The sequence below is a fragment of the Helianthus annuus genome, chromosome 8, assembly GCF_002127325.2.
Source record: "Helianthus annuus cultivar XRQ/B chromosome 8, HanXRQr2.0-SUNRISE, whole genome shotgun sequence".
In the NCBI taxonomy this organism is placed as follows: Eukaryota; Viridiplantae; Streptophyta; class Magnoliopsida; order Asterales; family Asteraceae; genus Helianthus; species Helianthus annuus.
The window spans coordinates 9,868,764-9,892,169 of record NC_035440.2 but is presented as its reverse complement, the minus strand read 5'-3'; the positions used below and the strand labels follow the sequence as shown (position 1 = coordinate 9,892,169).

The following is a 23,406-nucleotide window of genomic DNA, read 5'->3' as shown; positions in this document are numbered from 1 at the left end:
TTTCTGTTTTCTTAATGGTTCAGTTTAAATATATGCTTTTGACATTCATGTAAGTCTTAAAAATCATGTTCAAATCAATTTAATATTTCTGTTTTCTTAAAAAACAATATTTTCTACTAGTACCATTAATACCCTATAAATACATTTTCCTATGCTTGTATATTTAATACTATATATAGTTTTTATATCAACATAGGCGCACCCATCTATCAACATAGGCGCACCCAGCGCAAAGCGAGGTGTGTACTTTGGGTGTTTTATGTTGTTTTTATGCATCGAAACGTTGTATAATAGATCTGTTGGTCTATACATGTATGTAAAATCATATATCTTGGATAAGGGATTAGTGATGCTAAAACCTATGGGATATATAAACATTTTATATAATCTCATTGCGCCTCGGGTACGAAATACCCATCGCTTTTGCGCTTTACACCCCTTGCCTCAGTTTTAGGCCTCGACACTTCTGTGCGAAATGTTTTCGTCTACGAACAAGATTCAGGCATGATTCAAGCATTTACTTTCTATACTTGCATTGCTCCTAGTTATGAAAAAAAAGGTAATGTTGTACAAGAAAATTAAAGGGCCCAAGAACAGATTTTGCAGGGAGGTCAACCTCGTCTCCATTTCATTGCAATAAAACTCAAAAAACAAGGATCCACAAAAAAAAATCTCAGTTTTTTAAAATTAAACTCCCGGCGCATTCAGCACCATATCAGTAAAAATTATTTCAATTTTTTTTTCGCAACTATCAGAGGTGGTGAAAATTGACGATGAATGTAAATAAACATCTAAGCATTTTCCTTGGCGATCTTCTCAGCCTTTGCAATAACCTCATCAATTCCTCCAACCATGTAAAACGATTGCTCCGGTAAGTCATCGTACTTCCCGTCCAACACTCCCTGTCATATTAAACACACATCATGTAGACCCAATTAGCATTTAGCAACATCAAACACTTTTTTAATGGTGTTCTTAAAATTTAAGGATTAATTTCATATATACCCTTACAAACTTGAAAATTTTCATATATACCCAACCAAAACTAAAAATATTATATATGCCCTATCAAAATAGTTAAAATATCAGATATTGAAATATACCCGATTTATTAAAAACAATATGATAAATAATCATTTAACCATTATTTTTTTTAACTTAAGTTTTTATTTATGCTCATCTTTTAACTTCCTACTTTTATATAACACATTTTAAGCTTAAATTTATTTTTACCCATTTTTTTCATAAACAAAAGTATTCTTCATATATAATATTTAAGCTAAATTAAGCTAGAAATAAGTATAATATTTGAAGTTAAAGGTCATATATGAGATGTCAAAGTTTTAGAAAAAAATAAGAGTAAAAGTGTCATTTATTAAATTGTTTCTAATGAATTGGTATATATGATATTTCAACTATTTTGTTAAGGGTATATATGGTATTTTACAATTTTGCAAGTTTGTAGGGGTATGTATGTATGAATTGCCCCAAAAATTAAAATCCATTGGAAAAGCTGACCTGGAAACTGCCGATGCTCTCTTTGAGTTCCACATATTTACCAGGGGCACCGGTGAAAACTTCAGCAACATGGAACGGCTGACTCAAAAACCTTTGAATTTTACGGGCACGTGCAACAGTCAACTTGTCGTCTTCACTGAGCTCATCCATACCAAGAATAGCGATAATATCTTGGAGATTCTTGTAATTTTGAAGAACCTTTTGTACACCACGAGCCGTATTGTAATGGTCCTCTCCCAAAATGTGTGGTGAAAGCATACGGGATGTAGAATCAAGTGGGTCCACAGCAGGGTAGATACCAAGTTCAGAAATCTGCGCAAATTTAAAATCACTATACGCTAACCACAAAATTAGCAGCTTTTGGTGGGATGTAACGAATTACCTGTCGGGAAAGCACAGTTGTGGCATCCAAGTGAGCAAAAGTTGTAGCGGGAGCGGGATCCGTTAAATCGTCAGCAGGCACGTAGATAGCTTGAACGGATGTAATAGAACCCTTTTTAGTTGTGGTGATACGCTCTTGAAGACCTCCAAGATCCGTAGCTAAAGTTGGTTGGTAACCGACAGCAGATGGAATACGACCAAGTAAAGCAGACACCTCAGAGTTAGCCTGCAGATTAAAATTATCATCATTGTTTAACCACACACTGGGGTGTGCAATAACCGAACCGTTAACCGAAACCGAACCGAAAACCGACAAAACGAACCAAAATTAACCGAAACCGAATTAACCGAAAGTCGGTTAACGGATATTTTTTTACCATCGGTTAACCGAAATTAACCGAACCGAATCATTTATTTATTTATATATTTCTAGCTTTTATACCTCTGTTTCATGTATTTCATGTTTTATACTTTCATTTCATGTAATAATACCTCTATTTCATTTATTTATACCTTCATTTCATTTATTTATACCTCCATTTTATGTATTTAAACATCTATTCATGCATTTATACCTCCATTTCTTTATTTATACATCCATTTCATGTATTTATACCTCCATTACATGTATTTCTAAACAAAAAAAAATAGCCCTTGTTTGAATTGGTTATTAACCGAAAATTAACCGAACCGAACCGAAAACTGACAAATTAACCGAATTAACCGAACCGATTAACCGATGACTTCGGTTACGGTTACGGATAATGCTAATAACCGAACCGAACCGTACACACCCCTAATTATTCACACACATTATATATTAAACTTGTGACATAAAATAGATTTAGACAGAAGTAAAAAGTACCTGAGTGAAACGGAAAATGTTGTCGATGAAAAGAAGCACATCTTGTCCTTCAGCGTCTCTGAAGTGTTCAGCAACAGTCAAACCGGTAAGACCGACACGAGCACGGGCACCTGGGGGTTCGTTCATTTGACCGTACACAAGAGCACACTTGCTCTCGCTCTACAAACATAAAAGAAAAAACATCAGTTTACGGTAAAATTTAAAAATTTGTAGAAGTGATAAGCTATTGAACTCCGGTATACAAACCTGCTTATCACCTAGCTTAATGACACCACTCTCCATCATTTCCCTGTACAGATCATTACCCTCTCGGGTACGTTCTCCAACACCAGCAAAGACAGAGAACCCACCTGTGAAAAAATGAAAAAGAAGGGTTCATATGCATGTTAAATCGTATATTCAAATCAAAATCTTAAAACTTATAACTGAATCTACCAACCATGAGCTTTAGCAACGTTGTTGATAAGTTCCATAATAAGCACGGTTTTTCCTACACCGGCACCACCAAACAAACCGATCTTTCCTCCCCTTTGATATGGAGCTAAAAGATCAACAACCTATAAAACCACACCTATGCATCAAGTACTTGTAACATAGAAAGAAAGAGACCAAAAAAGCATGTCAACGATGCCTTTACCTTGATTCCGGTAACAAGAATTTGTTGTTCTGTTGCTTGCTCAACGAAAGCCGGGGCTTCTCTATGGATTGGCAAGTAGTGGTCGGTTTCTGTTGAAAAAAAAAAATGTTTAGACGCAAATCCCAAGATAACAAAAAACACCATCCTATGCAATTAAAAGTATGAAACTTACTAATTTCGCCTCTATGATCAATAGGCTCTCCAATAACATTAATGATACGGCCAAGAGTTGCCCTACCAACAGGTACCTATCAGAAAAAAAATCATCCAAATTAAGTCCATCAATCTTTTCCTACACGTGTTAAAAGAGTTAAAAGACACTGTGTTTAGAAAGCAAATGAACATATTTCCAAGACGAAATGAACACAACAATGCGGGCAATAATCGGATCCATACAAACCTTTAACTGTAACTTCTTTAAACAAGCTTGTGAAAAAAGTTACAAGTGATATGAATCATATGCTTAAATAGATAATATTAACTATTAAGTACACAACCAAATTTGAATCGTTATGCAACATTACAACTAGTCAACAACCATGCTAAAACACTAGAATCGAAATCAGAATAAATATTACAAGAAACAAAAACAATCAGTGTACGAATAGCAAAATCATAAGACTAGACGGTATGGGGAACGGCCAAGGGCCGTCGAGCCCTGGCGCCGCCCCGGAACACCGCCCCCCTATGGGCCGGCCCGTCTTCACCAGCGGATCCCAGACGATCTTGCCGTCCCTCTCCAACACACACACACCTATACATACATACATTACCCTACGTATACAAAAACAAGTTGGGGGGAATAGTGCCACATAGTTGTGTGGCACTTCCCTATTGGACCATACCATTTTTATTCACAGTTTAAAATTACGCTTTCGTCCTTCGTTTAAAATTACGTTTTTGCCCTCAGCTCAAAATAAAATTATACCTTTGCCCTTAGCTCAAAATTACGCTTTTGCCCTCGGGTCAAAAACTTTTTTTATTTTGTTCCCAGTTTAAAATTACGGTTTCGCCCTCCATTTAAAATTACGTTTTTGCCCCCAGCTTAAAATAAAATGTTGCGTTTTCCTCTGGCTCAAAATTACAATTCTGCCCTCAGCTCAAAATTATGCCTTTGCCCACAGTTCAAAATAAAATTATGTTTTTCCCCGTAGCTCAAAATTATGATTTTGCTCTCAGTTTAAAATTATGATTTCGCCTCCAGTTAAAAATATAATTACGATTTTGCACTCTGTACAGACATACATGTTATGAGAGAGAAATATTCGGCTTATTGCCCCGCAACGCGGGCGGGGCAAAAACTAGTATATATACATAAAGGGGCTCATCCCCCACCCCCTAGGTCCATCCCCTTTAGGCCCATCCTCACACCCGCTTACGTGGCGGTCCATCCCCTTGGGGATGACCCTCACCATACCTTCCAGTCTAATGTAAAAGCAATTAAACAAAAAAGCTATGCAGTTAATATCAGTGATATATCAGTTATATCGGTCATATCGGTCCCTTGGTAAAATATCGGTGTCAAATATCGGTACCGATATTATCAGTGATGTTGACCGATATAACCGACATATATCACCGATATTTGACCGATATAACCGATATATCACTGAACTATTGGTGTTAAATTGCTATATATATAAATTCTGCATTATATTAAAATTACCGATATCCCACCCATATCTCACCGATATTTTACCACATTAACTGCATAGCAAAAAAAGCAAAACTTTATCCCCAAAAGCAGAAAAATTAGCTGCATTTAAACGCATTTCATTTTAAACATAAACATCAAATCAAATTTCAAAACTAAATCAGAACACTACAAAGACAATCAACAAGCAGATCTCAAACAATCAATCATCTCAAGATCAAAAACAAACTCACAGTGATCGGAGAACCAGTGTTGAGAACGCGTTGACCACGAACAAGACCTTCAGTACCATCCATAGCAATAGTCCTAACCATATTCTCCCCTAAATGTTGCGCCACTTCCAAAACTAACCTAATTGAGTTATCCAAAACCTCAAGCGCCGTAAGGATCGGCGGCAAACCCTCACTAAACCTAACATCAACAACCGCACCAATAACCTGACACACCTGTCCAATCGAACCGGCGCCGGTGAACTCGTCAGTGATCTTTCCAACAGATCCGTCGCCGGCGGTGGGCGGAGACGGTTTGGATGCGGCGGCGGTGGCGGAAGTGGAGAAGTTGACTGTACGGTTGAGAAATGGGGCGGGGGAGTGAGATAGGGCGCGTGTGGATCTGGTGGAGGTGGAGAAGGGAGATCTGGATGGGGATCGGTGGAGGGAGCGGCGGAGGAGGGAGGTTGCTAGCCTCCGGGAAGCCATGGTGGAGTGAGAAAGTATTAGGGTTTGGTGGAGATGAGTGAGAAGGAGAACCGAGTTGACTCGGAGGGAGAGTGGGTTGATGTGGTGGTGACTAATATAGTGTTGTTTGTGTGAGTGGAGATTGTTTTCATTGAATTTGTTTCTTATTTTTTCTTGTGTTTGTTATTCCATTTCAATGGTCAAAAATTGGATCAAATATTTGGTAATTAAAGGTCTAAAAGTGTTTTACATCATATTTATTTCAAAACTAGTAATTCTAGATGTAGGTAAAAAGATATCATATTTACTTATAAAACTAGTAATTCTAGATGTAGGTAAAAACATATAAGATGGTCGATAAAACATAATATAGTGAGTTATATATTTATATTAGGTGTGTAAACGAGCCGAGCCGAGATCAAGCTGGGCTCGTTATGTTTTTATGAAGCTTGAGCTTGCGATCGGCTCGGTTCGAGCCTACTTATTTGAGCTCGAGCTCGGCTTGCGAGTAAAACCCAAAGCTTGAGTTTGGCTCGACTCGGCTCGAACTATTTTGAGAACAGCCTTAAACGAGCTAAAAGTTCGGCTAGAGCTCGCTTAAACGAGCCAAAGCTCGTCTCGGGCTCGGATCATCATCGTTATCATCATTATTATATTATATTATATTATATTATATTATATTATATTATATTATATTATATTATATTATATTATATTATATTATATTATATTATATTATATTATATTATATTATATTATATTATATTATATTATATTATATTATATTATATTATATTATATTATATTATATTACTAGGTTATATACCCATGTATTACATGGGGTTGAGTAAATAAAATATCTTACATATGTTAAAGATAATAAATCTCATACAAATATTACTTAAATTAAATCACCCATAATCAAGAAAATGTCAGTTTTTTCTTTGAAATTTAAAGAAAAATATAATAATTTTTACACATATTAAAATGCCAATATATAACGGATAACTATTGCTAATTATCATTAAAAATACATAAGTTAAACCATATAATTTAAACACCTTGAATTATAAATAATTTGGAATGGAACGCTAACATGAATAATATATGAATAATATGCTAGTACTTCTATATGTTAAACATCGGTTTGACTATAAATTTCATTAACAGTTTTCACTTTAATTTAATGTTTTCTTTTCTTCTGTGTTTTTGTGACAAGAATATTAAAGTTTAAATATTTTCTAAAATGACCACAAAATTTTTATACTCTGAAGTTTAACAACTTTATTTCTTTGGATTTTTCTTTTCGTAGTTATAGAAAGTGTCATTAACGTAATGAACCAAACCCATATCGCTGTAAATTGAATTCCCACCGAATCGCACAGGGGATTTCAGCAATTATTCTTCAAATTATATATTTGCTATTTTTAATAACTAAAGCAAATCAAATATGTCCAGTTAGTTTATCAAATTTAACTGAAGATGCTATATAAATATCCTCTACAATAATTAGAAATAACTTAATTATTATTCATCATCAATTAAAATATAAGTTAACGGTTATCTAAATTTAATTTAAATACTCATTTAATTATTATCAATTTTATTTAAATACTCATTTAATTATTTATCAGTTTGTAATTTAAACATTTTAATGAAAAAAAAAAGAAAACAAAGACAAAATCCATGTAATCTTAAAAAAATAAAGTTAAAGAAATTAACACATAGATAAATTGGATAATGTATAGCAATTATTTAGATTTATATATTATTAGATATAACAATAATTAATAATATTAGAGATTAATCTACTATATTAATATAGTATTAATCTATCTACTATACTAAAATAATTTATCTTTGCCACATGTCCTATTTTTGGCCAATCAATTGGGTGATGTGGACACCCTCTTAGGCCAGAGAATTCACCTTTGGGCGCCAAACTCTTTCTCTATTCTCCTTTATCACATTAGTTCCTTCTCTCACAAGTTGTTTTCCCTAATTTATGTGCTGATGTATTGTCATGTCTCATGCTTCTCATCTTCTTCAATTGCTTTTCTATTCATGTTTCCTAATCCCTAAAGGCTGGAAACAAACCCTAGAACTCTTCCCGTCACCCAGCTTATCAATCTATGCCCCTCTTCTCTTCAATCTAAATCCTATTTCATAAATATCCAGACCTTTCCTTTCACACTTTTTTTTTCAAATCATAAACCCTAGGTCTTACTCATCTGCGACTTTCCAGTTGGGTTTCAGACGATCGACGGTTGCTCCAGGTGATGGCTAGAGCTATAGCCACTATTCCGGTTAGTTAAGGTTTATAGCCACGATTCTGGTCAATAGGGTTTCCTCCACAATTGTCGGTGGTAGTTGATGGTAACAGAGATTACGATGGTGGTGGTTCTTGCTATGATTACTGTAACCGGCGGTGCAATGTTACGGTAACCCACGCATTTTACCCAATTGCATCTTATTTCCCCTTTCCTTTTTTTGGTGACACGTCTTTCTTTGATTCTTTTCAAATCATCATTGTCACCTACATTCTATCTGGTTCTTTTCATTTTTTAGTAATTTCATATTCACATAAACCTGCAATTGCTATAGCTAGAGCAGGTGGTTGGTTTTTTAAATATGAGAATTTAGCATATTATCCAATTCTTATCGGACGGAACCTGCTATATGCTTTGATTAACGGTTTATTTTATTTAGTTAAGTAATAATTGTTGGGTTTTTGAGTTCATATTATTATCATTGTTGGTTGGATTTATGTTTCTCGAGTTGTGGCTATTTGTTTGTCACTGAATTGAGAGTTATGTAAAGTCATTGAATTGTGTTTTTTGTTAAAAACCTGAGACCATGGTTGCCACAGTCGGAATAGGTGTTGGTCATGGTGATTTTGTGTTATCAGGAGGGTGGTCTTCACTGGACAGTCGTTGATAGTTAGGTATCAACGTTAACGCTGGTTTAGAATACCTAGCCACCGCCTCCGGGCATGGAGGCTAGGGTTTTGTTGGACTTATGGCGATCCCGGTTCATTGGTATCTTCATTTATGCACTAAAATTATACAACATCAACCGGTAACATTTTATAGTTGTTTGGTGTTGTACCGTGTGGTGAAATGGTTGTATGGTGGTTAGGAATAGTAATTTAACGACCGTTAAATAGGAATTGTAGCTGTGTTTGTTTAAATGGATCGTTGTTACCCAGAGGCAGTGATGAGTTATAAAAAATAAAGGCAATAAGTCGCCATGGTGTGGCAGCTATGGAGGATGGCAGTTTAGTACCTGCAACCCTTATTGCAGCCATGGTGGCTTGGTCCTTTTGCATTCTCTGAGCCTCATGAATCTGTTAATTGCTGCCTATTTGTTTAGAAGATCATATACACTATAATGCAGGCCTGGCCCAAGGGTGAGCCAAATGAGGCAAAAGCTTTGGGCCACCACTTTTCAAGGGCCTCACTTCCTAGGTGGTACAAGTAAAACTAGGTCTGGTAAGTTGTGAAGGAGTGATGAATGTATGGAAAATCCAACCATTTGAAGCTCATCGATTAGGGTACGGAATTCTTACAACCGAAATATCTGGTCGATTCCATTGTAATTATGTGTTATGAATTTAGTTCTGTTCGTATGTGGTTTTGTCGATTTTTAATTTTCTGATAATGTAGTCGTATAATACCACAGTTTTTGCAGCAACTGAGAGTGCTTGCTGGAGCATCGTTGGGCTGAAGGTAAGTCTTGCTTATCCCAGATCTTTTCGCAAACTAAAGATATTCGCATGTGGTTTTGTTTGTTTTTAATTTTCTGATAATGATGTTTGATTCGGGCGTGAATGGTTGAATTTCTTTGAAGTTTTAAAATTAGGGCCTGATTTGAACCACTGTTGATATGATTTTATTAGTTTAAGTTTGCTGCAAGCTTTGTAGTCATCATGTTATTACTGATGATGTTTAGCTCTTGACCAGTTGACCGACACATAGAACTATATGTTTGTGATTACTCTTCTTTAAATCATTATAATATATTTTGTTTAAGTCTGCTTTAAGTTTTGTAATCTAAAGTTTAGCATTTTAGTGTTAACAGCAGTTACTCTTTCTCTAATTGTGAATCTTCTTTCATTGGTATACATTAATTGTTCTTAAAATCATTATAATATATTTCAGCGAATCCAAGCCCGGGTAAAGGAGGGTTTTTCTCAAATAGTGTTTTTTTTTTTTTTGAAAAAGGCCTCAAGTTTTTAAATCGCTTTAGGCCACCAAAATGATTGAGTCGGCCCTGTGTTACTGTTAGGGTCAAGGAAACTTGGGATGGCATGTTTTCATGTTGTTTTTGAAGTTTTTTTATGCTATATAATTCTAGGTCAATGTTTAGTCTAATTGAGTAATTTCTGGTAAAACATCTGGGTATAAGTTTTTGTGTTTTGAGTTTTATTTTGCCATCTATCTCTCTTCATATATACATATATATACAGGTGAAATCTTTGTTTGTTTTACCATTCATGTATCTCTTATGGATTTCATAAACAACATACCACTGTTTCCGTATTCGTATTATACACAAGTCTCTGCTTTTTGACAACTTAACTTCACTTTGGCTTGAGGTTAAAAGCTTAGTTTTGAGTGATGGAGCTCGGGCTTTGGCTAAGCATGTCAACAGAAGCAAAGGAAAATTTTGGTGCTCCTCTGGAAATGCTTGGTATCTACATCTTTTGTCTTTCTGGGATGTATTTCCCTTAGCATTTATTCAGATGTATTTTCTTAGAAATAGTTCTTTTACAAAGGGTCAACTAATTGTTTTGCTAATGCTTTTTAAAGAAACTTGACTCACAACCTAAGGGTTGTGAAGTTCCACTGATACTATTTGGCTAGAGATGGGAAGATGGTTGGGTAATGGTTTAAAACAGAGTCAGCTTGAAAGGGGTCAAATGGGTGTTATTTTTATTTAGTTTTTTTTTCTTTAAAATACCCAATTACTTAAATGATTTTCTGCAAATGGGTAAACGGGTTGATTGAGGTGCACTTTTTTTTACCCAAAATACCCGGTCCGGTATGATTTGGTTCCGATACGGACCAGTATTTGAAGGTAGTTTGAAACATTCATATACATGTCTAAATAAGGTTAATGGTATTTAATTTGACCTGCTACTTTCCATAATTGTAACCATATCCTACCTATCAATTTCAGCAATAAACTGATGATGTACTTTTTAGGATTCAAAAGGCCTTAACTTTTCGTGGAAGACGAAGACAACAAGATTATAACTTCCCTTGCACATGACACGCTTTGGGAACTTGGTTCAGTAATCAGGGAGGGATCCAACTGATAGATGGTCAAAAGAAAGATAACCATTGATCCCTCTTCCTAACTGATATTCATTATTTATACATTAACTATTAACCAACACACTAATTGAACACAAATAAACGGTGTCTCTGTAAAGCTACTATTAATAATACTTTTATGATGATAACAATTTAATATATTTTGTCCCACCAGATGGTTAATACATATATTTATAAGAACTATGTATAAACAATAATTGGTTGTAGTTCCGGTGGTTATTGCCCCACATTTTGTCTTAAGGACCCGCGCATATATTTTATTTTATTTTATTTTATTATGAAATATATATTCTGCTAATCATGATTGCAAAACAAAATTATATTTATGTGCAATTTATCAAATCAATAGATTTATAAGAAGTATTTTCTTTATACAACCCGTGTAATACACGGGGTCTTAAGCAAGTATTTTTTTGTTGTTATCGTTGAATCACGAGCTAATTATCATTCTAACCAGTGGATTTAATCTGTTGTTTATGACCGATCAAAATGCTTCAAATCATTAACATTGTTTTCAGCCCGTTTGAAACAGGTCAAACCCATTAGTTTGTGTGTTACGGGTAGCTAATCCTATGGATATTGTCCTTTAACATGGTGTACAAACGTTAAGAGTGTTATTTTTCGGGTTGAGTAATGGGTCAAAACAGTTAAATCTTTGGTTGATTTCAAAACATACCAAATTTCGGATACATTTTACATACTTTCTTTTGTTAAAAAAACTATAATATCACAATAGTGATCAGGTATGTTTTAAACTTTTTTTTTTTGCACAAAAATATGTTTTGGGCAATGTTTTCGGCCTATTTGACCCGTTTTCTTTTTACCTGATTTTTTATTTGACCCGTCTCTTGAAATTGACATGCATTTGAAGACCACTTGACGAACAAGAATATCTAATATGATTAACTTAATCCTAAATATTCATATTATAAGAATATTTTTGTTAATCACTTTAAAAGATAGATTCGTGTATGGCTTTATTTATTTTTTCTATTTTTTTGCAGAATACAGTTACACAACGAACATAACAGAAAAGAGTGATGTCTACAGTGACAGAGTGGTGTTACTAGAGATCTTAAGTAGACGTAGTGCGGTCGAGAATCGGGTCAGGGAGGGTTCACATATAGTCGAGTGGGTCAAAAGGAAGTGGTTGCATTGTTGAAGACACTGAGGTTATTGCTTCATCGAGTACAACACTCCTCAGGTACTTTTTTTCTCACAAACTTTAGCAATTTTGTTGCCGCTTTTACAACTCAAAACTTAGCAACTATATTCTAACAAACCATAAAAATTAATTTATTTTGTGTGCCCGTGACTTGCAGGAAGCTGAGCTTGCCAATGAGAAGGTACAAGCTAGACAGAGCACACAATTTTGATGTCAACATGTTTGATGAAATCGACAGATTCATGAAAGTCCCAGACGAGTGGGGTCCACCTTATACACCAGGGGTACGTATTTGAATTTGGTTTGTTTAATTGCATTGTATGTATATCGTGTAATTTGATTTTTTAATTTTCTTCATGAAATACCCCTTCTCGGGAATTTTTTTGTTACCGTATTGCAGTTCTTTAATGTTTGACTTTACTAAGCATGTTTTTTTACTCTTTAAAAATGGATTGTTGAAGTTTGAATTCGTAACGGTTTCCTTATTAGTCGTACAATATATTGTTTTATCCTTCATTAACAATTATGATGTACATAACTCTACATGTTGTTAGTACCGATACTGAAGTTTAGCTGAAACTAAAAGCGAATATCGTAAATAGCTAGCTGAAGGAATTGCCGGAATTCAACACAACCCCTTCTACATGCATCGCGCTTTTGTAATTTTTGTAATTTATTTCACTTTTTTTACTTTCAGTTGTTGATTTGAATTATTTTATTACTAGAAGATTACAAGCTTTAATGGCTCTTTTGAGTTTTATTGTTTTGTTTACTATTTTATGTTTTATATGGGGTGCAGCTAGACCTTATAAAGCTGAGATAACTGTTAAGGTTAGTTAAATTCACTTTAAATTTGTTTAAATTGTAATATAAGACTATTGGGTGTGGAGTGGCTTGGGTTGGGGGGAATTGTTCGACATATGGCGAGGGTGGGATCCACAAGCTAATACTCAAAAACTAGGGGTGTGGTAGGGCGTCGCTTAGCTGGGCGTGGCCAGCCATTCGGGTCGCGTTTGCAGCTGAAATTCAAATTCTGGGTCATATTCGGCATCAAAATATAGTGAAAGTTTTGGGGTATTGTTCTAATAAAAGTGTGAATCTATTGCTGTAACAACTCTCACTAAAACCAATACTTAGTGTGTTAATTGTCTATTAAGAAAACCCTAATTGAGACACCCAAGTGATTCTACGCAAACCCTAAAATTTTCAGAATCATCAGAATCAGGATCAGGGCCCCTAAAACTCAGGGGGGGCAAAACCCTAGTTACGATTATCTAAATAACTCGTTGTCAAAAACGAATTTTAAGAAACTATCGACACAGCAAGCCTAGTTAGGGACTGTAACAACCCGCACTTTCGTGCGTTGTTACTACTCGATACACTCGTTACGCCTAGCACCGGAGATTCAGATCATAATGTGACTATATCAGATATATTGCTAAATCGAAGTATAATCGAATAATTACGCATATTCTGTGGCAATTGCAAACCTATTTTCATAAATTATAACACTCGCGATGATGTCGAGTGAGGGCTTAATCTACCCTCCTCGATAAACGTGAGGTGTCGAAACGTAAGCAATCAACGCTAACGAAGACTATCGGGTGAGTACCATGCCTCCAGCCGTCATGACGATGATGGCAATACGAGCAAGTAGTGCCCCGATAATCATTGTGGCACATCACATCGAAGAACGCACTCGAAGGCACGCGTAACTCGATCACCGCACCGGATATTGGATACATAGATACGTATATACGACCCTTTTGTGATCAATTATGATAAATAATTAAATAATTATATAAATATATGAAAATACGGCCCAAACAGTCGAAATCGCGCCAAAAACGAGGTCCCAGGGCTTCCGTACGGACGGGCTAGCCGATCGGCTGGGCCGGCCGATCGGACAGACAGCCAATCGACTGGGCCCATCTAATCGAACGGACCAGCCGATCGGCTGGGCCGTCCGATCGGACAGGCCAGCCGATCGGCTGGGCCGGCCGACCGAACGGGCCATCCGATCCGGCCCGTTTTCCTCCTTTTCTCTCCTTCCTTGCCTATAAATACCCCACTTCCACTCCAAACACTTGTTGTTGCTGCTGTTACTCGACCAAGACGTCCCAGCCCCTTAATCTTCCGATTTCTCGCGATTCTTGTAAGTTTTCAACTCAAATCTTGTACTTCCTTAATCTTTATGCAATCCTTCATCTTTCTATCTTTCAAGATTCGACTTTTAACCGTGAAATCGACGGATTTGGAGTGTTCTAGGGTGATGTCACCATGGAGTTCTTCAAGGGTGATGTCATCCGATGAAGAACAACTCAGATCCGAATGGTTTCCATACGATTCTTCACGAATCTCATCCAAATTTATATTTTCTAATCAAGAAGCCATGGATTTGAGATGTTCAGAGTGATGTCATCACAAAGTTCTTATGAACTTCAAGTGTTGGCCTCATTTCCACCAAGAACAACTCAGAATCCAGGGGTTCCCAAGAACAATCAAGGTTTTTACATCAGATCTATACATACCAACGGTAGAAACAGAGATTAGACCGACCTTCCACTCATTATTGGTGTCGTGATGGTCAAGGATCTGATTTCTATCAAAGAGACGACCAATTTCGGGTTAAACACGGAAAACCCGCCAAGAACGGTCAGTTCTGATAAACGGGGTGATTCCCGGCCGTTGGAACAGGTCGGAATGGATGGGATTTCAGTCGTTCAACACGTCACCAAAACGTCTCGACCAAAAACACCGAAAAACACTCGAAAATCATCAAAAAACAACTGGACAGGCTGGCCGATCGAGCGGCCCAGTCGATGGACCAGCCGATCGAACGGCCCACTCGATCGGACGGTCCACTCGATCGGGCAGCCCGGCCGATCGAGCGGTCCATCCGAATGGGCCAGCTCAATTCCATTTTTCGTCCAAATTCGCGTAATTCGATACCGTTTAACGCGTAATCCAATACTCATGAAATTAGTCTGTAATCAGGACATTCTCAGACACCATACCGTCAATCCAACCAACTACGCACGGTGAGTATACTTGACCCCTTTTATCGAACTTTGGGTGTAACATACGTTCCTATTAAATCGAACTTATCAAAAGAATGATTCAATTGGACAATTTATCACTTGCGAATAACTATTTGCATAGATATACGTGATGCTAGTTACATGTATGCTAGGACTTATACTCGTGACGTCCCACCACAGCTAGTATAGTATTATTTCGCCCGACGGGGTCTAGTTATGCCATCGAAGAGTCGAGCATCGAGGACTTAGCTGGTAGTATCAGTTTTGTGAGTATATATGTCGTGTATTACGTCTACGCATGTGGAAATTCGCAGCACTCTTAATCTATACTATTACATATCAAACATGTATACTCGCCAATACTTTTGTATTGACAATATTTTAACGTATGTTGCAGGTCTAGTTGAAGTCTACATCAAATCAAGCTAGGAAGTCTAGAAACTCACCTAAAATCTAGGTTGTCGGATTTGAATTGTTCGAGAGGACAAGAAATCTGTAATAACTTACGTGATTGTATTGTTTGTTAGCATGGGATAACAAATGTAATAAATATTATCGCAATATAGTTGTTATGGATTCTCTTGAGCAATCTGATTCGCCTAGTGCCGCGCCCCGATGATTCCGCCATCGGTTGGGGTGTAACAGGGACGTGGCTACCTATAGAAAATAGGTGAGGCCTCGCGTCACGCGAAGCCTAGGGCAGGACCCCTCGCATCACGCGAGGGGGGTCAAAATTTGGCTATAAATAGAGGGCATTGGCACTTGATTTCTAGCACAAAAACGACGAAGAAATTCGTTGTACACTCTGAGTTATAACAGAAATACTCCACAACACACACGATTCACAAATCGCTGCCGCAATCAGGGTAATAACTCGATCGCTATTACGATTCAACGTCCGATCGATTGTAACTATCCAACGATTGTTTGAGTGCTGCTCAAATTGAGTTTATACTTTGTTATTCATCGTGATTTCGACTTGAATGTTTGAGTGCTGTCCGAATTCAGACTATACTCTGTCATTCGTTGTGAATCCGCTGAATTGTTAAGTATTGCACTTTGTTAATCGTTGTGAGGGTTTAATCTCGTGAATTGTCGTAACTGCTGTATTAGTTACTAACCCGTTTGTGTGCATTGTTATTTAAATTAGGTTAATCAAGGCTAATCAGTAGGCTTATACTCTGCTCGTTAAATCTGCAAAGTGAGTCCATTCTCTTTTCTCACAGTTTGTGAGTCATTCTCTTTTTATCAACTATTTTACAATACTCCAAATTATTTTCAAAAGTTATAATTACAGGGACTAAGTCGTGGATATCTTGAATCACTGGCTAGTGGGGTATTGTGCACATTACTAATTTTCTCCCAGTTAGGTTCATTGACCTACTAGGGATAATCATCACTATTTGGGTTCATTGAACTAATAGTGGTATGACCATTGTCACCATTGTGACACAGCGCCAGATAAATATAAGATATAAACCATTGTAATCGCTCTTATGCTGTAATTTTATAACTAAGTGTCATTTTATAAAACCTGAATGAACTCACTCAGTATTTCCCGCTGACAAAACCTTTTTCAAACATGTTTCAGGTAATCTGTTATGATCCAGGAAAAGTGCCGTGAAGCACTACAAGCTTAAGCAAGTGGCTCATGATAAAATAAAGAAACATGTTTTGTAAAATAAAAGATTTCCCAGTGAAATCAAATGATTGTAAATTACCGGGGTTTTATCCCTAAATTATGTAAACGGGCAGTTTTAAATATTGAAAGATCCTGTTTTAAAAAGACTTCCGCTGTCGCCTAAATTAAATACCACGGGAATTCTGTCCCGCGGCTCCTGAAACGGGTCAAACCGGGTCGGGGGCCGTGACAATTGCTTTACAATCACATTCCAAAGTAGATTTTACAGCAGTTGTTGCAAAGTAATCGGAATTTGGATTGGGAAACGAGGTACAAGATCGCGGTTGGATCCGCACAAGGGCTCGCTTATATTCATCAAGATTGTGTGCCTGCAATTCTTCATAGAGATGTTAAGTGCAATAATATTCTTCTCGACTGCAAATATGAGGCTTATTTGGTTGATTTCGGGCTCGCGAAACTAATGAATTCTGCCAATTATCAGCATGCCATGTCACGGGTCACTGGATCATATGGATACATCGCTCCAGGCAAGTTTTTTTTTGTTGTTATCGTTGAATCACGAGCTAATTATCATTCTAACCAGTGGATTTAGTCTGTTGTTTATAACCGATCAAAATGCTTCAAATCATTAACATTGTTTTCAACCCGTTTGAAACAGGCCAAACCCATTAGTTTGTGTGTTAAGGGTAGCCAATCCTATGGATATTGTCCTTTAACATGGTGTACAAACGTTAAGAGTGTTATTTTTCGGGTTGAGTAATGGGTCAAAACAGTTAAATCTTTGGTTGATTTCAAAACATACCCGATTTCGGATACATTTTACATATTTTCTTTTGTTAAAAAACTATAATATCACAATAGTGATCAGGTATGTTTTAAACTTTTTTTGCACAACAATATGTTTTGGGCAATGTTTTCGGCCCATTTGATCCGTTTTCTTTTTACCTGATTTTTTATTTGACCCGTCTCTTGAAATTGACATGCATTTTAAGACCACTTGAGGAACAAGAATATCTAATATGATTAACTTAATTCTAAATATTCATATTAGAAGAATATTTTTGTTAATCACTTTAAAAAGATAGATTCATATATGGACTTATTTATTTTTTTCTATTTTTTTGCAGAATATGGTTACACAATGAACATAACAGAAAAGAGTGACGTCTACAGTTACAGAGTGGTGTTACTAGAAATCTTAAGTGGACGTAGTGCGGTCGAGAATCGGGTCAGGGAGGTTTCACATATAGTCGAGTGGGTCAAAAAGAAAATGGGCAGTTTTGAGCCCACAGTCACCATACTAGACGCCAAGTTACAAGCAGGGGTGGACCTACCTTAGGGGAAGGGGCAGCCTTCGCTACCGCTTGGCCCTCCGGCAGTAATGTAAATTTTGGGAAAATTTGACATTTCTTTGACCTTTTTTCAATTTCGTTACCGCTTTTTTATAACACGTTACCGCCACGAAGATTTTCTAGATCCGCCACTACTTACAAGGGATGCCGGATCAAATGGTCCAAGAAATGCTACTAACGCTTGGGATCGCGATGTTTTGTGTGAATTCTTCACCCGCGGAGAGACCTACAATGAAAGAAGTGGTTGCATTGTTGATGGAAGTTAAAGAGTTCACCTGCAGGAATGGGGGAAAACTTCACAACCTTTAATGAAGTAATCATCTACTCATAGCTATTTAATGTCAGCGGTCTTAATGAAGAAGACTTTTGAACTGATCCTTTTCAACATGTAGAGTTTTAAAGGTTGGTTCTAAGTAAGTGTATAAACAAGACTTTTAACGACTTTTGGTGTATATAGCAGTATTTAACGTAGGACGTTAACAATACGTATAACACAACTAATGTGGTTTTTAAGGAGATTTTCAACGAATTTTGATCATTACATATTCATGTATTTCAATTTGTCGTCGTAGTCTTACAAATTCGTTTGCGTTTTAACGTGTATTTAATCATAACATTTTATGTAAACGATGATAATGGTAAGATATTATCTTTAATCAACCCGTGTAATACACGGGTTCTTAAACTAGTTTCATATATAAATTAATTGATTAAATGAGAGAATGCCACATGGCATTATATAAATAAATTAAATTAGAGAATGACAAATGACATTATATGTATTTCTTTATTAGTAGTAGATTAGATATTAGATATTATATCATATTATATCATATCATACCATACCATACCATACCATACCATACCATACCATACCATACCATACCATACCATACCATACCATACCATACCATACCATACCATACCATACCATACCATACCATACCATACCATACCATACCATACCATACCATACCCATACCATACCCTACCATACCATACCATACTATATATAAAAAAACTAAAATTTTGTATGGGCTCGTTTAGGCTCACGAGCCTAAACGAGTTTTGTATTTCAGGCTCGAGCTCGGGCTCGATAACAAAACGAGCTCTATTTCAGGCTCGAGCTCGTTAAGGTTCGGCTTGTTCGAGCTTACAACTGAGCCGATCACGAGTAGCTCTCGAGCCTCTGGGCTTGTTTACACCGCTACTTTATATCACGTAAAAAAACTATGTGAATATCTTGAACTCACTCAGCGTAGCTGACTTAGTAAGTATGCACGCAGGTAATTAGCGTGTCGGAGTTTGCTGGAGGGATGAATGGCAAGGGATGAAACGAAGACTGGCATCGATGAAAGAAGTTTTTATAATTTGAGTATTAAGACAATTGTTATCTAGTTATGTTTAAATGAATATGTAATCGAATGCTTTAATGTTACGTCATGACTTCCGCACAAGTTTTTATTTACTCTGATTTTTCTAAGTTGTATTACGAGTAAATCCAACGCATGTGGGGTGCCCGAGTTCGGGGCCTTACATTACATTTTAACATATAACCAAAAAGGGAAACTCTCTTATCTTGGGGATACCCCCTTAAGGTTTAAACGTAGAACCAAAAAGGTGAACACTCTCTTAAGCTGAAGATCCCCCATTAAGGTTTTAATAAGGTTTTAAAATAGAACCAAAAAGCGGAACCCTCTCTTAACTTGGGGATCCATCCTTAAGGTTTTAAAGTAGAACCAAAAAGGGGAACCCTCTCGTAAGCCGAAGATCCCGGCTTAAGGTTTTAATAAAGTTTTAAAATAAAACCAAAAATGGGAACCTTTCTTAATCTGGAGATCCCCCCTTAAGTCTTAGGGGGTGTTTGGGACCGAAGATCCCGGCTTAAGGTTTTAATAAAGTTTTAAAATAAAACCAAAAATGGGAACCTTTCTTAATCTGGAGATCCCCCCTTAAGTCTTAGGGGGTGTTTGGGATTGCTTTTTCAAAATAGATTATGCGTTTTGAATAATCAGAATCAGATAATTAGCTGTAACAAAACGTGCTGCAGAAAGATAGTGTTTGGATTTGATTATGTTGTTTGATATCACAATAATCAGATAATCAACTATTGAGTGTTTGGCAAATATATGTATTTTAAAAAATAACTAAGTGAAATCTTAATCCCAATAGGTATCTTGCCAACTGCACTCGATAACATGGCCTCAACCTCACTCCTCCTTATAACTTCAACCCAACCAAGTTGAACATGACCTCCAAAGTACCCAAGTGGGTAAGCCTCAACTGACGGAAACAAAAAACAAGAAAAAGTGTTAGAAAAATTTCAAGAAATTATTGGTTTCCATACTTTTATTAGGTTCTCAAAATAAAAATTCGGGGTGGAAAGTTTGTCCTAATCATAAAAGTATGTTCCAGCCTTATGTCTCCCCTGTTGATGCTCCCCCATGAGCTTAAAATCACCTAAATGCCACTGCACATCCGCTGAGCCAAAAATAGGCGAAAACATAAAGCTGAGCAGAATCAAAACCAAGATATAAATTGTGGTGAATTAATGTTAAACGGGTCAAAAAATAGACAACTAAAATGAAATGGTTATTGCCAAGTCCATGTGTATATTAAGTTCGAGACTTCAGAAATGATGATACGAGTCACGAGAAAAACTACAAGAAAACCAAACCACACAAAACAATATCATCAAAGCTTTGAATGGTTGTTGATGTGCTACAAGTTGACTGCCAGTTTGTTCACAGTTAGTCATCATTATTACTAAAGAACTCCCCAAACAACTTGACATTGTTACAAGTAACCAGGTAGTTTCTTATGATCTTAACCACTTAATATATGTTGTTAAAGTTGGTGGAAATGAGAAAGACAACGTTCGAAATCAAAGCCACTAAAATGGCCATATACAAACACATAAAATAAAAAGAGACCGAGAGGCGACAACATAATGAAACTACCAGCTTAAGTAGGATTAAAACTGCTTATGTGATAGGCTAAGTAGCTTCGATCACCACACTTCGCAAACAAACTACCATTAGAGTGGAAAGTTATAAGAACACAAACTCTGCAAGAACAGATGATACTAAACACATCAACTTATCGTATTACTATGTGATAATCAGATGAAACAAATACAACTGTTACTCATCTATGAGATCCTTATAGCAATAATTCTGTGAGACAATTCATCGAACACCTAGAGTGCATACACTACGCCACCAAAGATATCAAATAAATGCAATAAGAAGAAAATGGATCGTCAGATCATTAACAAAAGAGGAACATAACAGCACATGCATTCAAGAAATACACAGTCGTTAAAACTATTTACCACTCATGAACACCATTACATCCATACGGATACCCATGAAATCATGAAACGAATATTATCACTCAACCAATTACAAGTTAACCATTCATGAACACCATTACATCCATACGGATACCCATGAAAATAAGGAGAAAAGAGATGATTCATGAGAAACCCTAACCTGTGAGAAGGGAATGATGATCAACAAGTAGAAAGAATCCACCATTTGAGAAGCCCACTTTTGTTACAGTCCGCCAAAGTGATTAGGGTTCTAACGATGTATACAAAGGGAGAGGGGTGATAATAGATATGGCGGTAAATTTTAGCAGACTATATTGTGGAATCACGTTTTCCTCCGGTAGGGGTGACCTACTTTTGGATTATCACATTTTGATGTCTATAAAACGCAAAAAAATCAGTTTTTGTTAATTTTTTTACCAAACACTCAAAATAGATTTTTTGCGATTTCAAAACACAATAATCAAAAAATCAGGTTGAAAAAGCAATCCCAAACACCCCTTAATAAGGTTTTAACCTAGAACCAAAAAGTGGAACAAGGGAACCTCTCTTAATCTGAAGATCCCCCTTACACTCTGTTCCTGAGTTTAATAAAAGAAAGAAAAGAAAAGAAATAGAGTTTAGTAGAGAAAAGAAAGGAACAAATAAAAATTATTGTGTGTTCCAGAGTTTCAAGTAAAGGAAAGGAAAGAAGTGAAAATAAACATTTTTTTTGCATTCCCGAGTGGAGAGGAAAAGAAAGAATAGTGACAATTTTACGATTCTACCCTTTTAAGTAATACTAAAAGAAAAATAACCCACACATTCTCGTCTTCTTTAAAACATTCTTTTATCTTTAATAAAAAATTAAACTCCATTTGCCACTAGGGGTATCAACGGATCCGTGTATCGAATATGCATCTGCTACTAGGGGTATCAACGGGTCCGTGTATCGAATATGCATCTGCCAAAAGCGTTCTGTTGCTCTCTTAATACTTCTCAAGGGTGAGAAAAAAAACCGAATAATTGAACCAAAACTTAAAAAACCAAAAAAATAAAAAAATATAGCGAATCTAAATCATCTTCTTAGTTTCGTCAGTCTAGAGTTCCCCTATTGCCACTTCATATTATAAATTTAACTATGTCTTCCTGTACCAACTAACTGTGACTGCTTTGACAAGGCCAACTGCACGTAAGTAACACGCTCGTGTTTATATGTTATCATTCTAAGTAGACTGTCATGTTCGACCCATTTACTTATGAATGGGTCGATATGAGTTCTGTTCAATAGATAAAATATCTTTGAAGAAAACATGGTAAAAGTAGCCCAATGTTTTTGTACAATACTTTCCTAATTGCTGGATTCAAATTTCAAACTATAGATTATTAACTTATTATTAAAAAATATTAACTTGAATCCAGTTAATTTAAAAAAAAAATGAAATCTTTTATCAAAAAGTGTTTCAGGTCAACCTGACCCGTTTTAACTCGTATTAAAGAATTTTACCTTTTTTGACCCATTAACTAACCTGCCCCGGCCCAATCATTTTGCCATCTCTAATTCTAAATTTAGACATATTTTCTGACCAAGCCACACTTGAATTGCAGCAAGAAAGGATTCAGATATGATGTCACCGTAGTCGATACTGAGAACAGGTAATTTCACTAACTAATATGACTTCAGTTATTAAGAAAACTTTTATGTATTTTGATTTTTTATGTGCAGCACGGAGGAGACTATTGTGATGGAGGTTCCTGCAGCTGAAAATAAAGGCAACTGCAAGTGTGGTGCTAACTGCAGCTGCACCAACTGCACATGTGGTCA

At 36.3% G+C, this 23,406-nt stretch overlaps 2 protein-coding genes and 2 long non-coding RNA genes across 4 annotated transcripts; 2 read left to right on the top strand and 2 right to left on the bottom strand.

Moving 5' to 3' along the window:
* Positions 1–598: 598 nt before the first annotated feature.
* LOC110872003 (ATP synthase subunit beta, mitochondrial) lies at positions 599–5,926 on the bottom strand. The gene is made up of 9 exons (XM_022120766.2): positions 5,289–5,926; positions 3,574–3,649; positions 3,402–3,490; positions 3,204–3,321; positions 3,011–3,114; positions 2,765–2,923; positions 1,901–2,125; positions 1,519–1,830; positions 599–902 (listed from the first exon to the last, which is right to left on the bottom strand). The coding sequence occupies exons 1-9, from the start codon at positions 5,751–5,753 to the stop codon at positions 792–794; spliced, it is 1,659 nt and encodes a 552-aa protein (XP_021976458.1). The 5' UTR covers positions 5,754–5,926; the 3' UTR covers positions 599–791.
* A 6,215-nt stretch (positions 5,927–12,141) lies between these two features.
* Positions 12,142–12,891, top strand: LOC118481168. Its single transcript, XR_004864633.1, has 3 exons — positions 12,142–12,275; positions 12,394–12,520; positions 12,839–12,891. It is a non-coding gene; the product is annotated as an uncharacterized LOC118481168 (long non-coding RNA).
* An 86-nt stretch (positions 12,892–12,977) lies between these two features.
* Positions 12,978–18,258, top strand: LOC110869529 (probable LRR receptor-like serine/threonine-protein kinase At1g34110). Its single transcript, XM_022118771.1, has 3 exons — positions 12,978–13,067; positions 17,191–17,446; positions 18,047–18,258. The coding sequence occupies exons 1-3, from the start codon at positions 12,978–12,980 to the stop codon at positions 18,256–18,258; spliced, it is 558 nt and encodes a 185-aa protein (XP_021974463.1).
* A 2,334-nt stretch (positions 18,259–20,592) lies between these two features.
* Positions 20,593–22,652, bottom strand: LOC118481167. Its single transcript, XR_004864632.1, has 2 exons — positions 21,766–22,652; positions 20,593–20,752 (listed from the first exon to the last, which is right to left on the bottom strand). It is a non-coding gene; the product is annotated as an uncharacterized LOC118481167 (long non-coding RNA).
* Between the last annotated feature and the right edge of the window lie 754 nt (positions 22,653–23,406).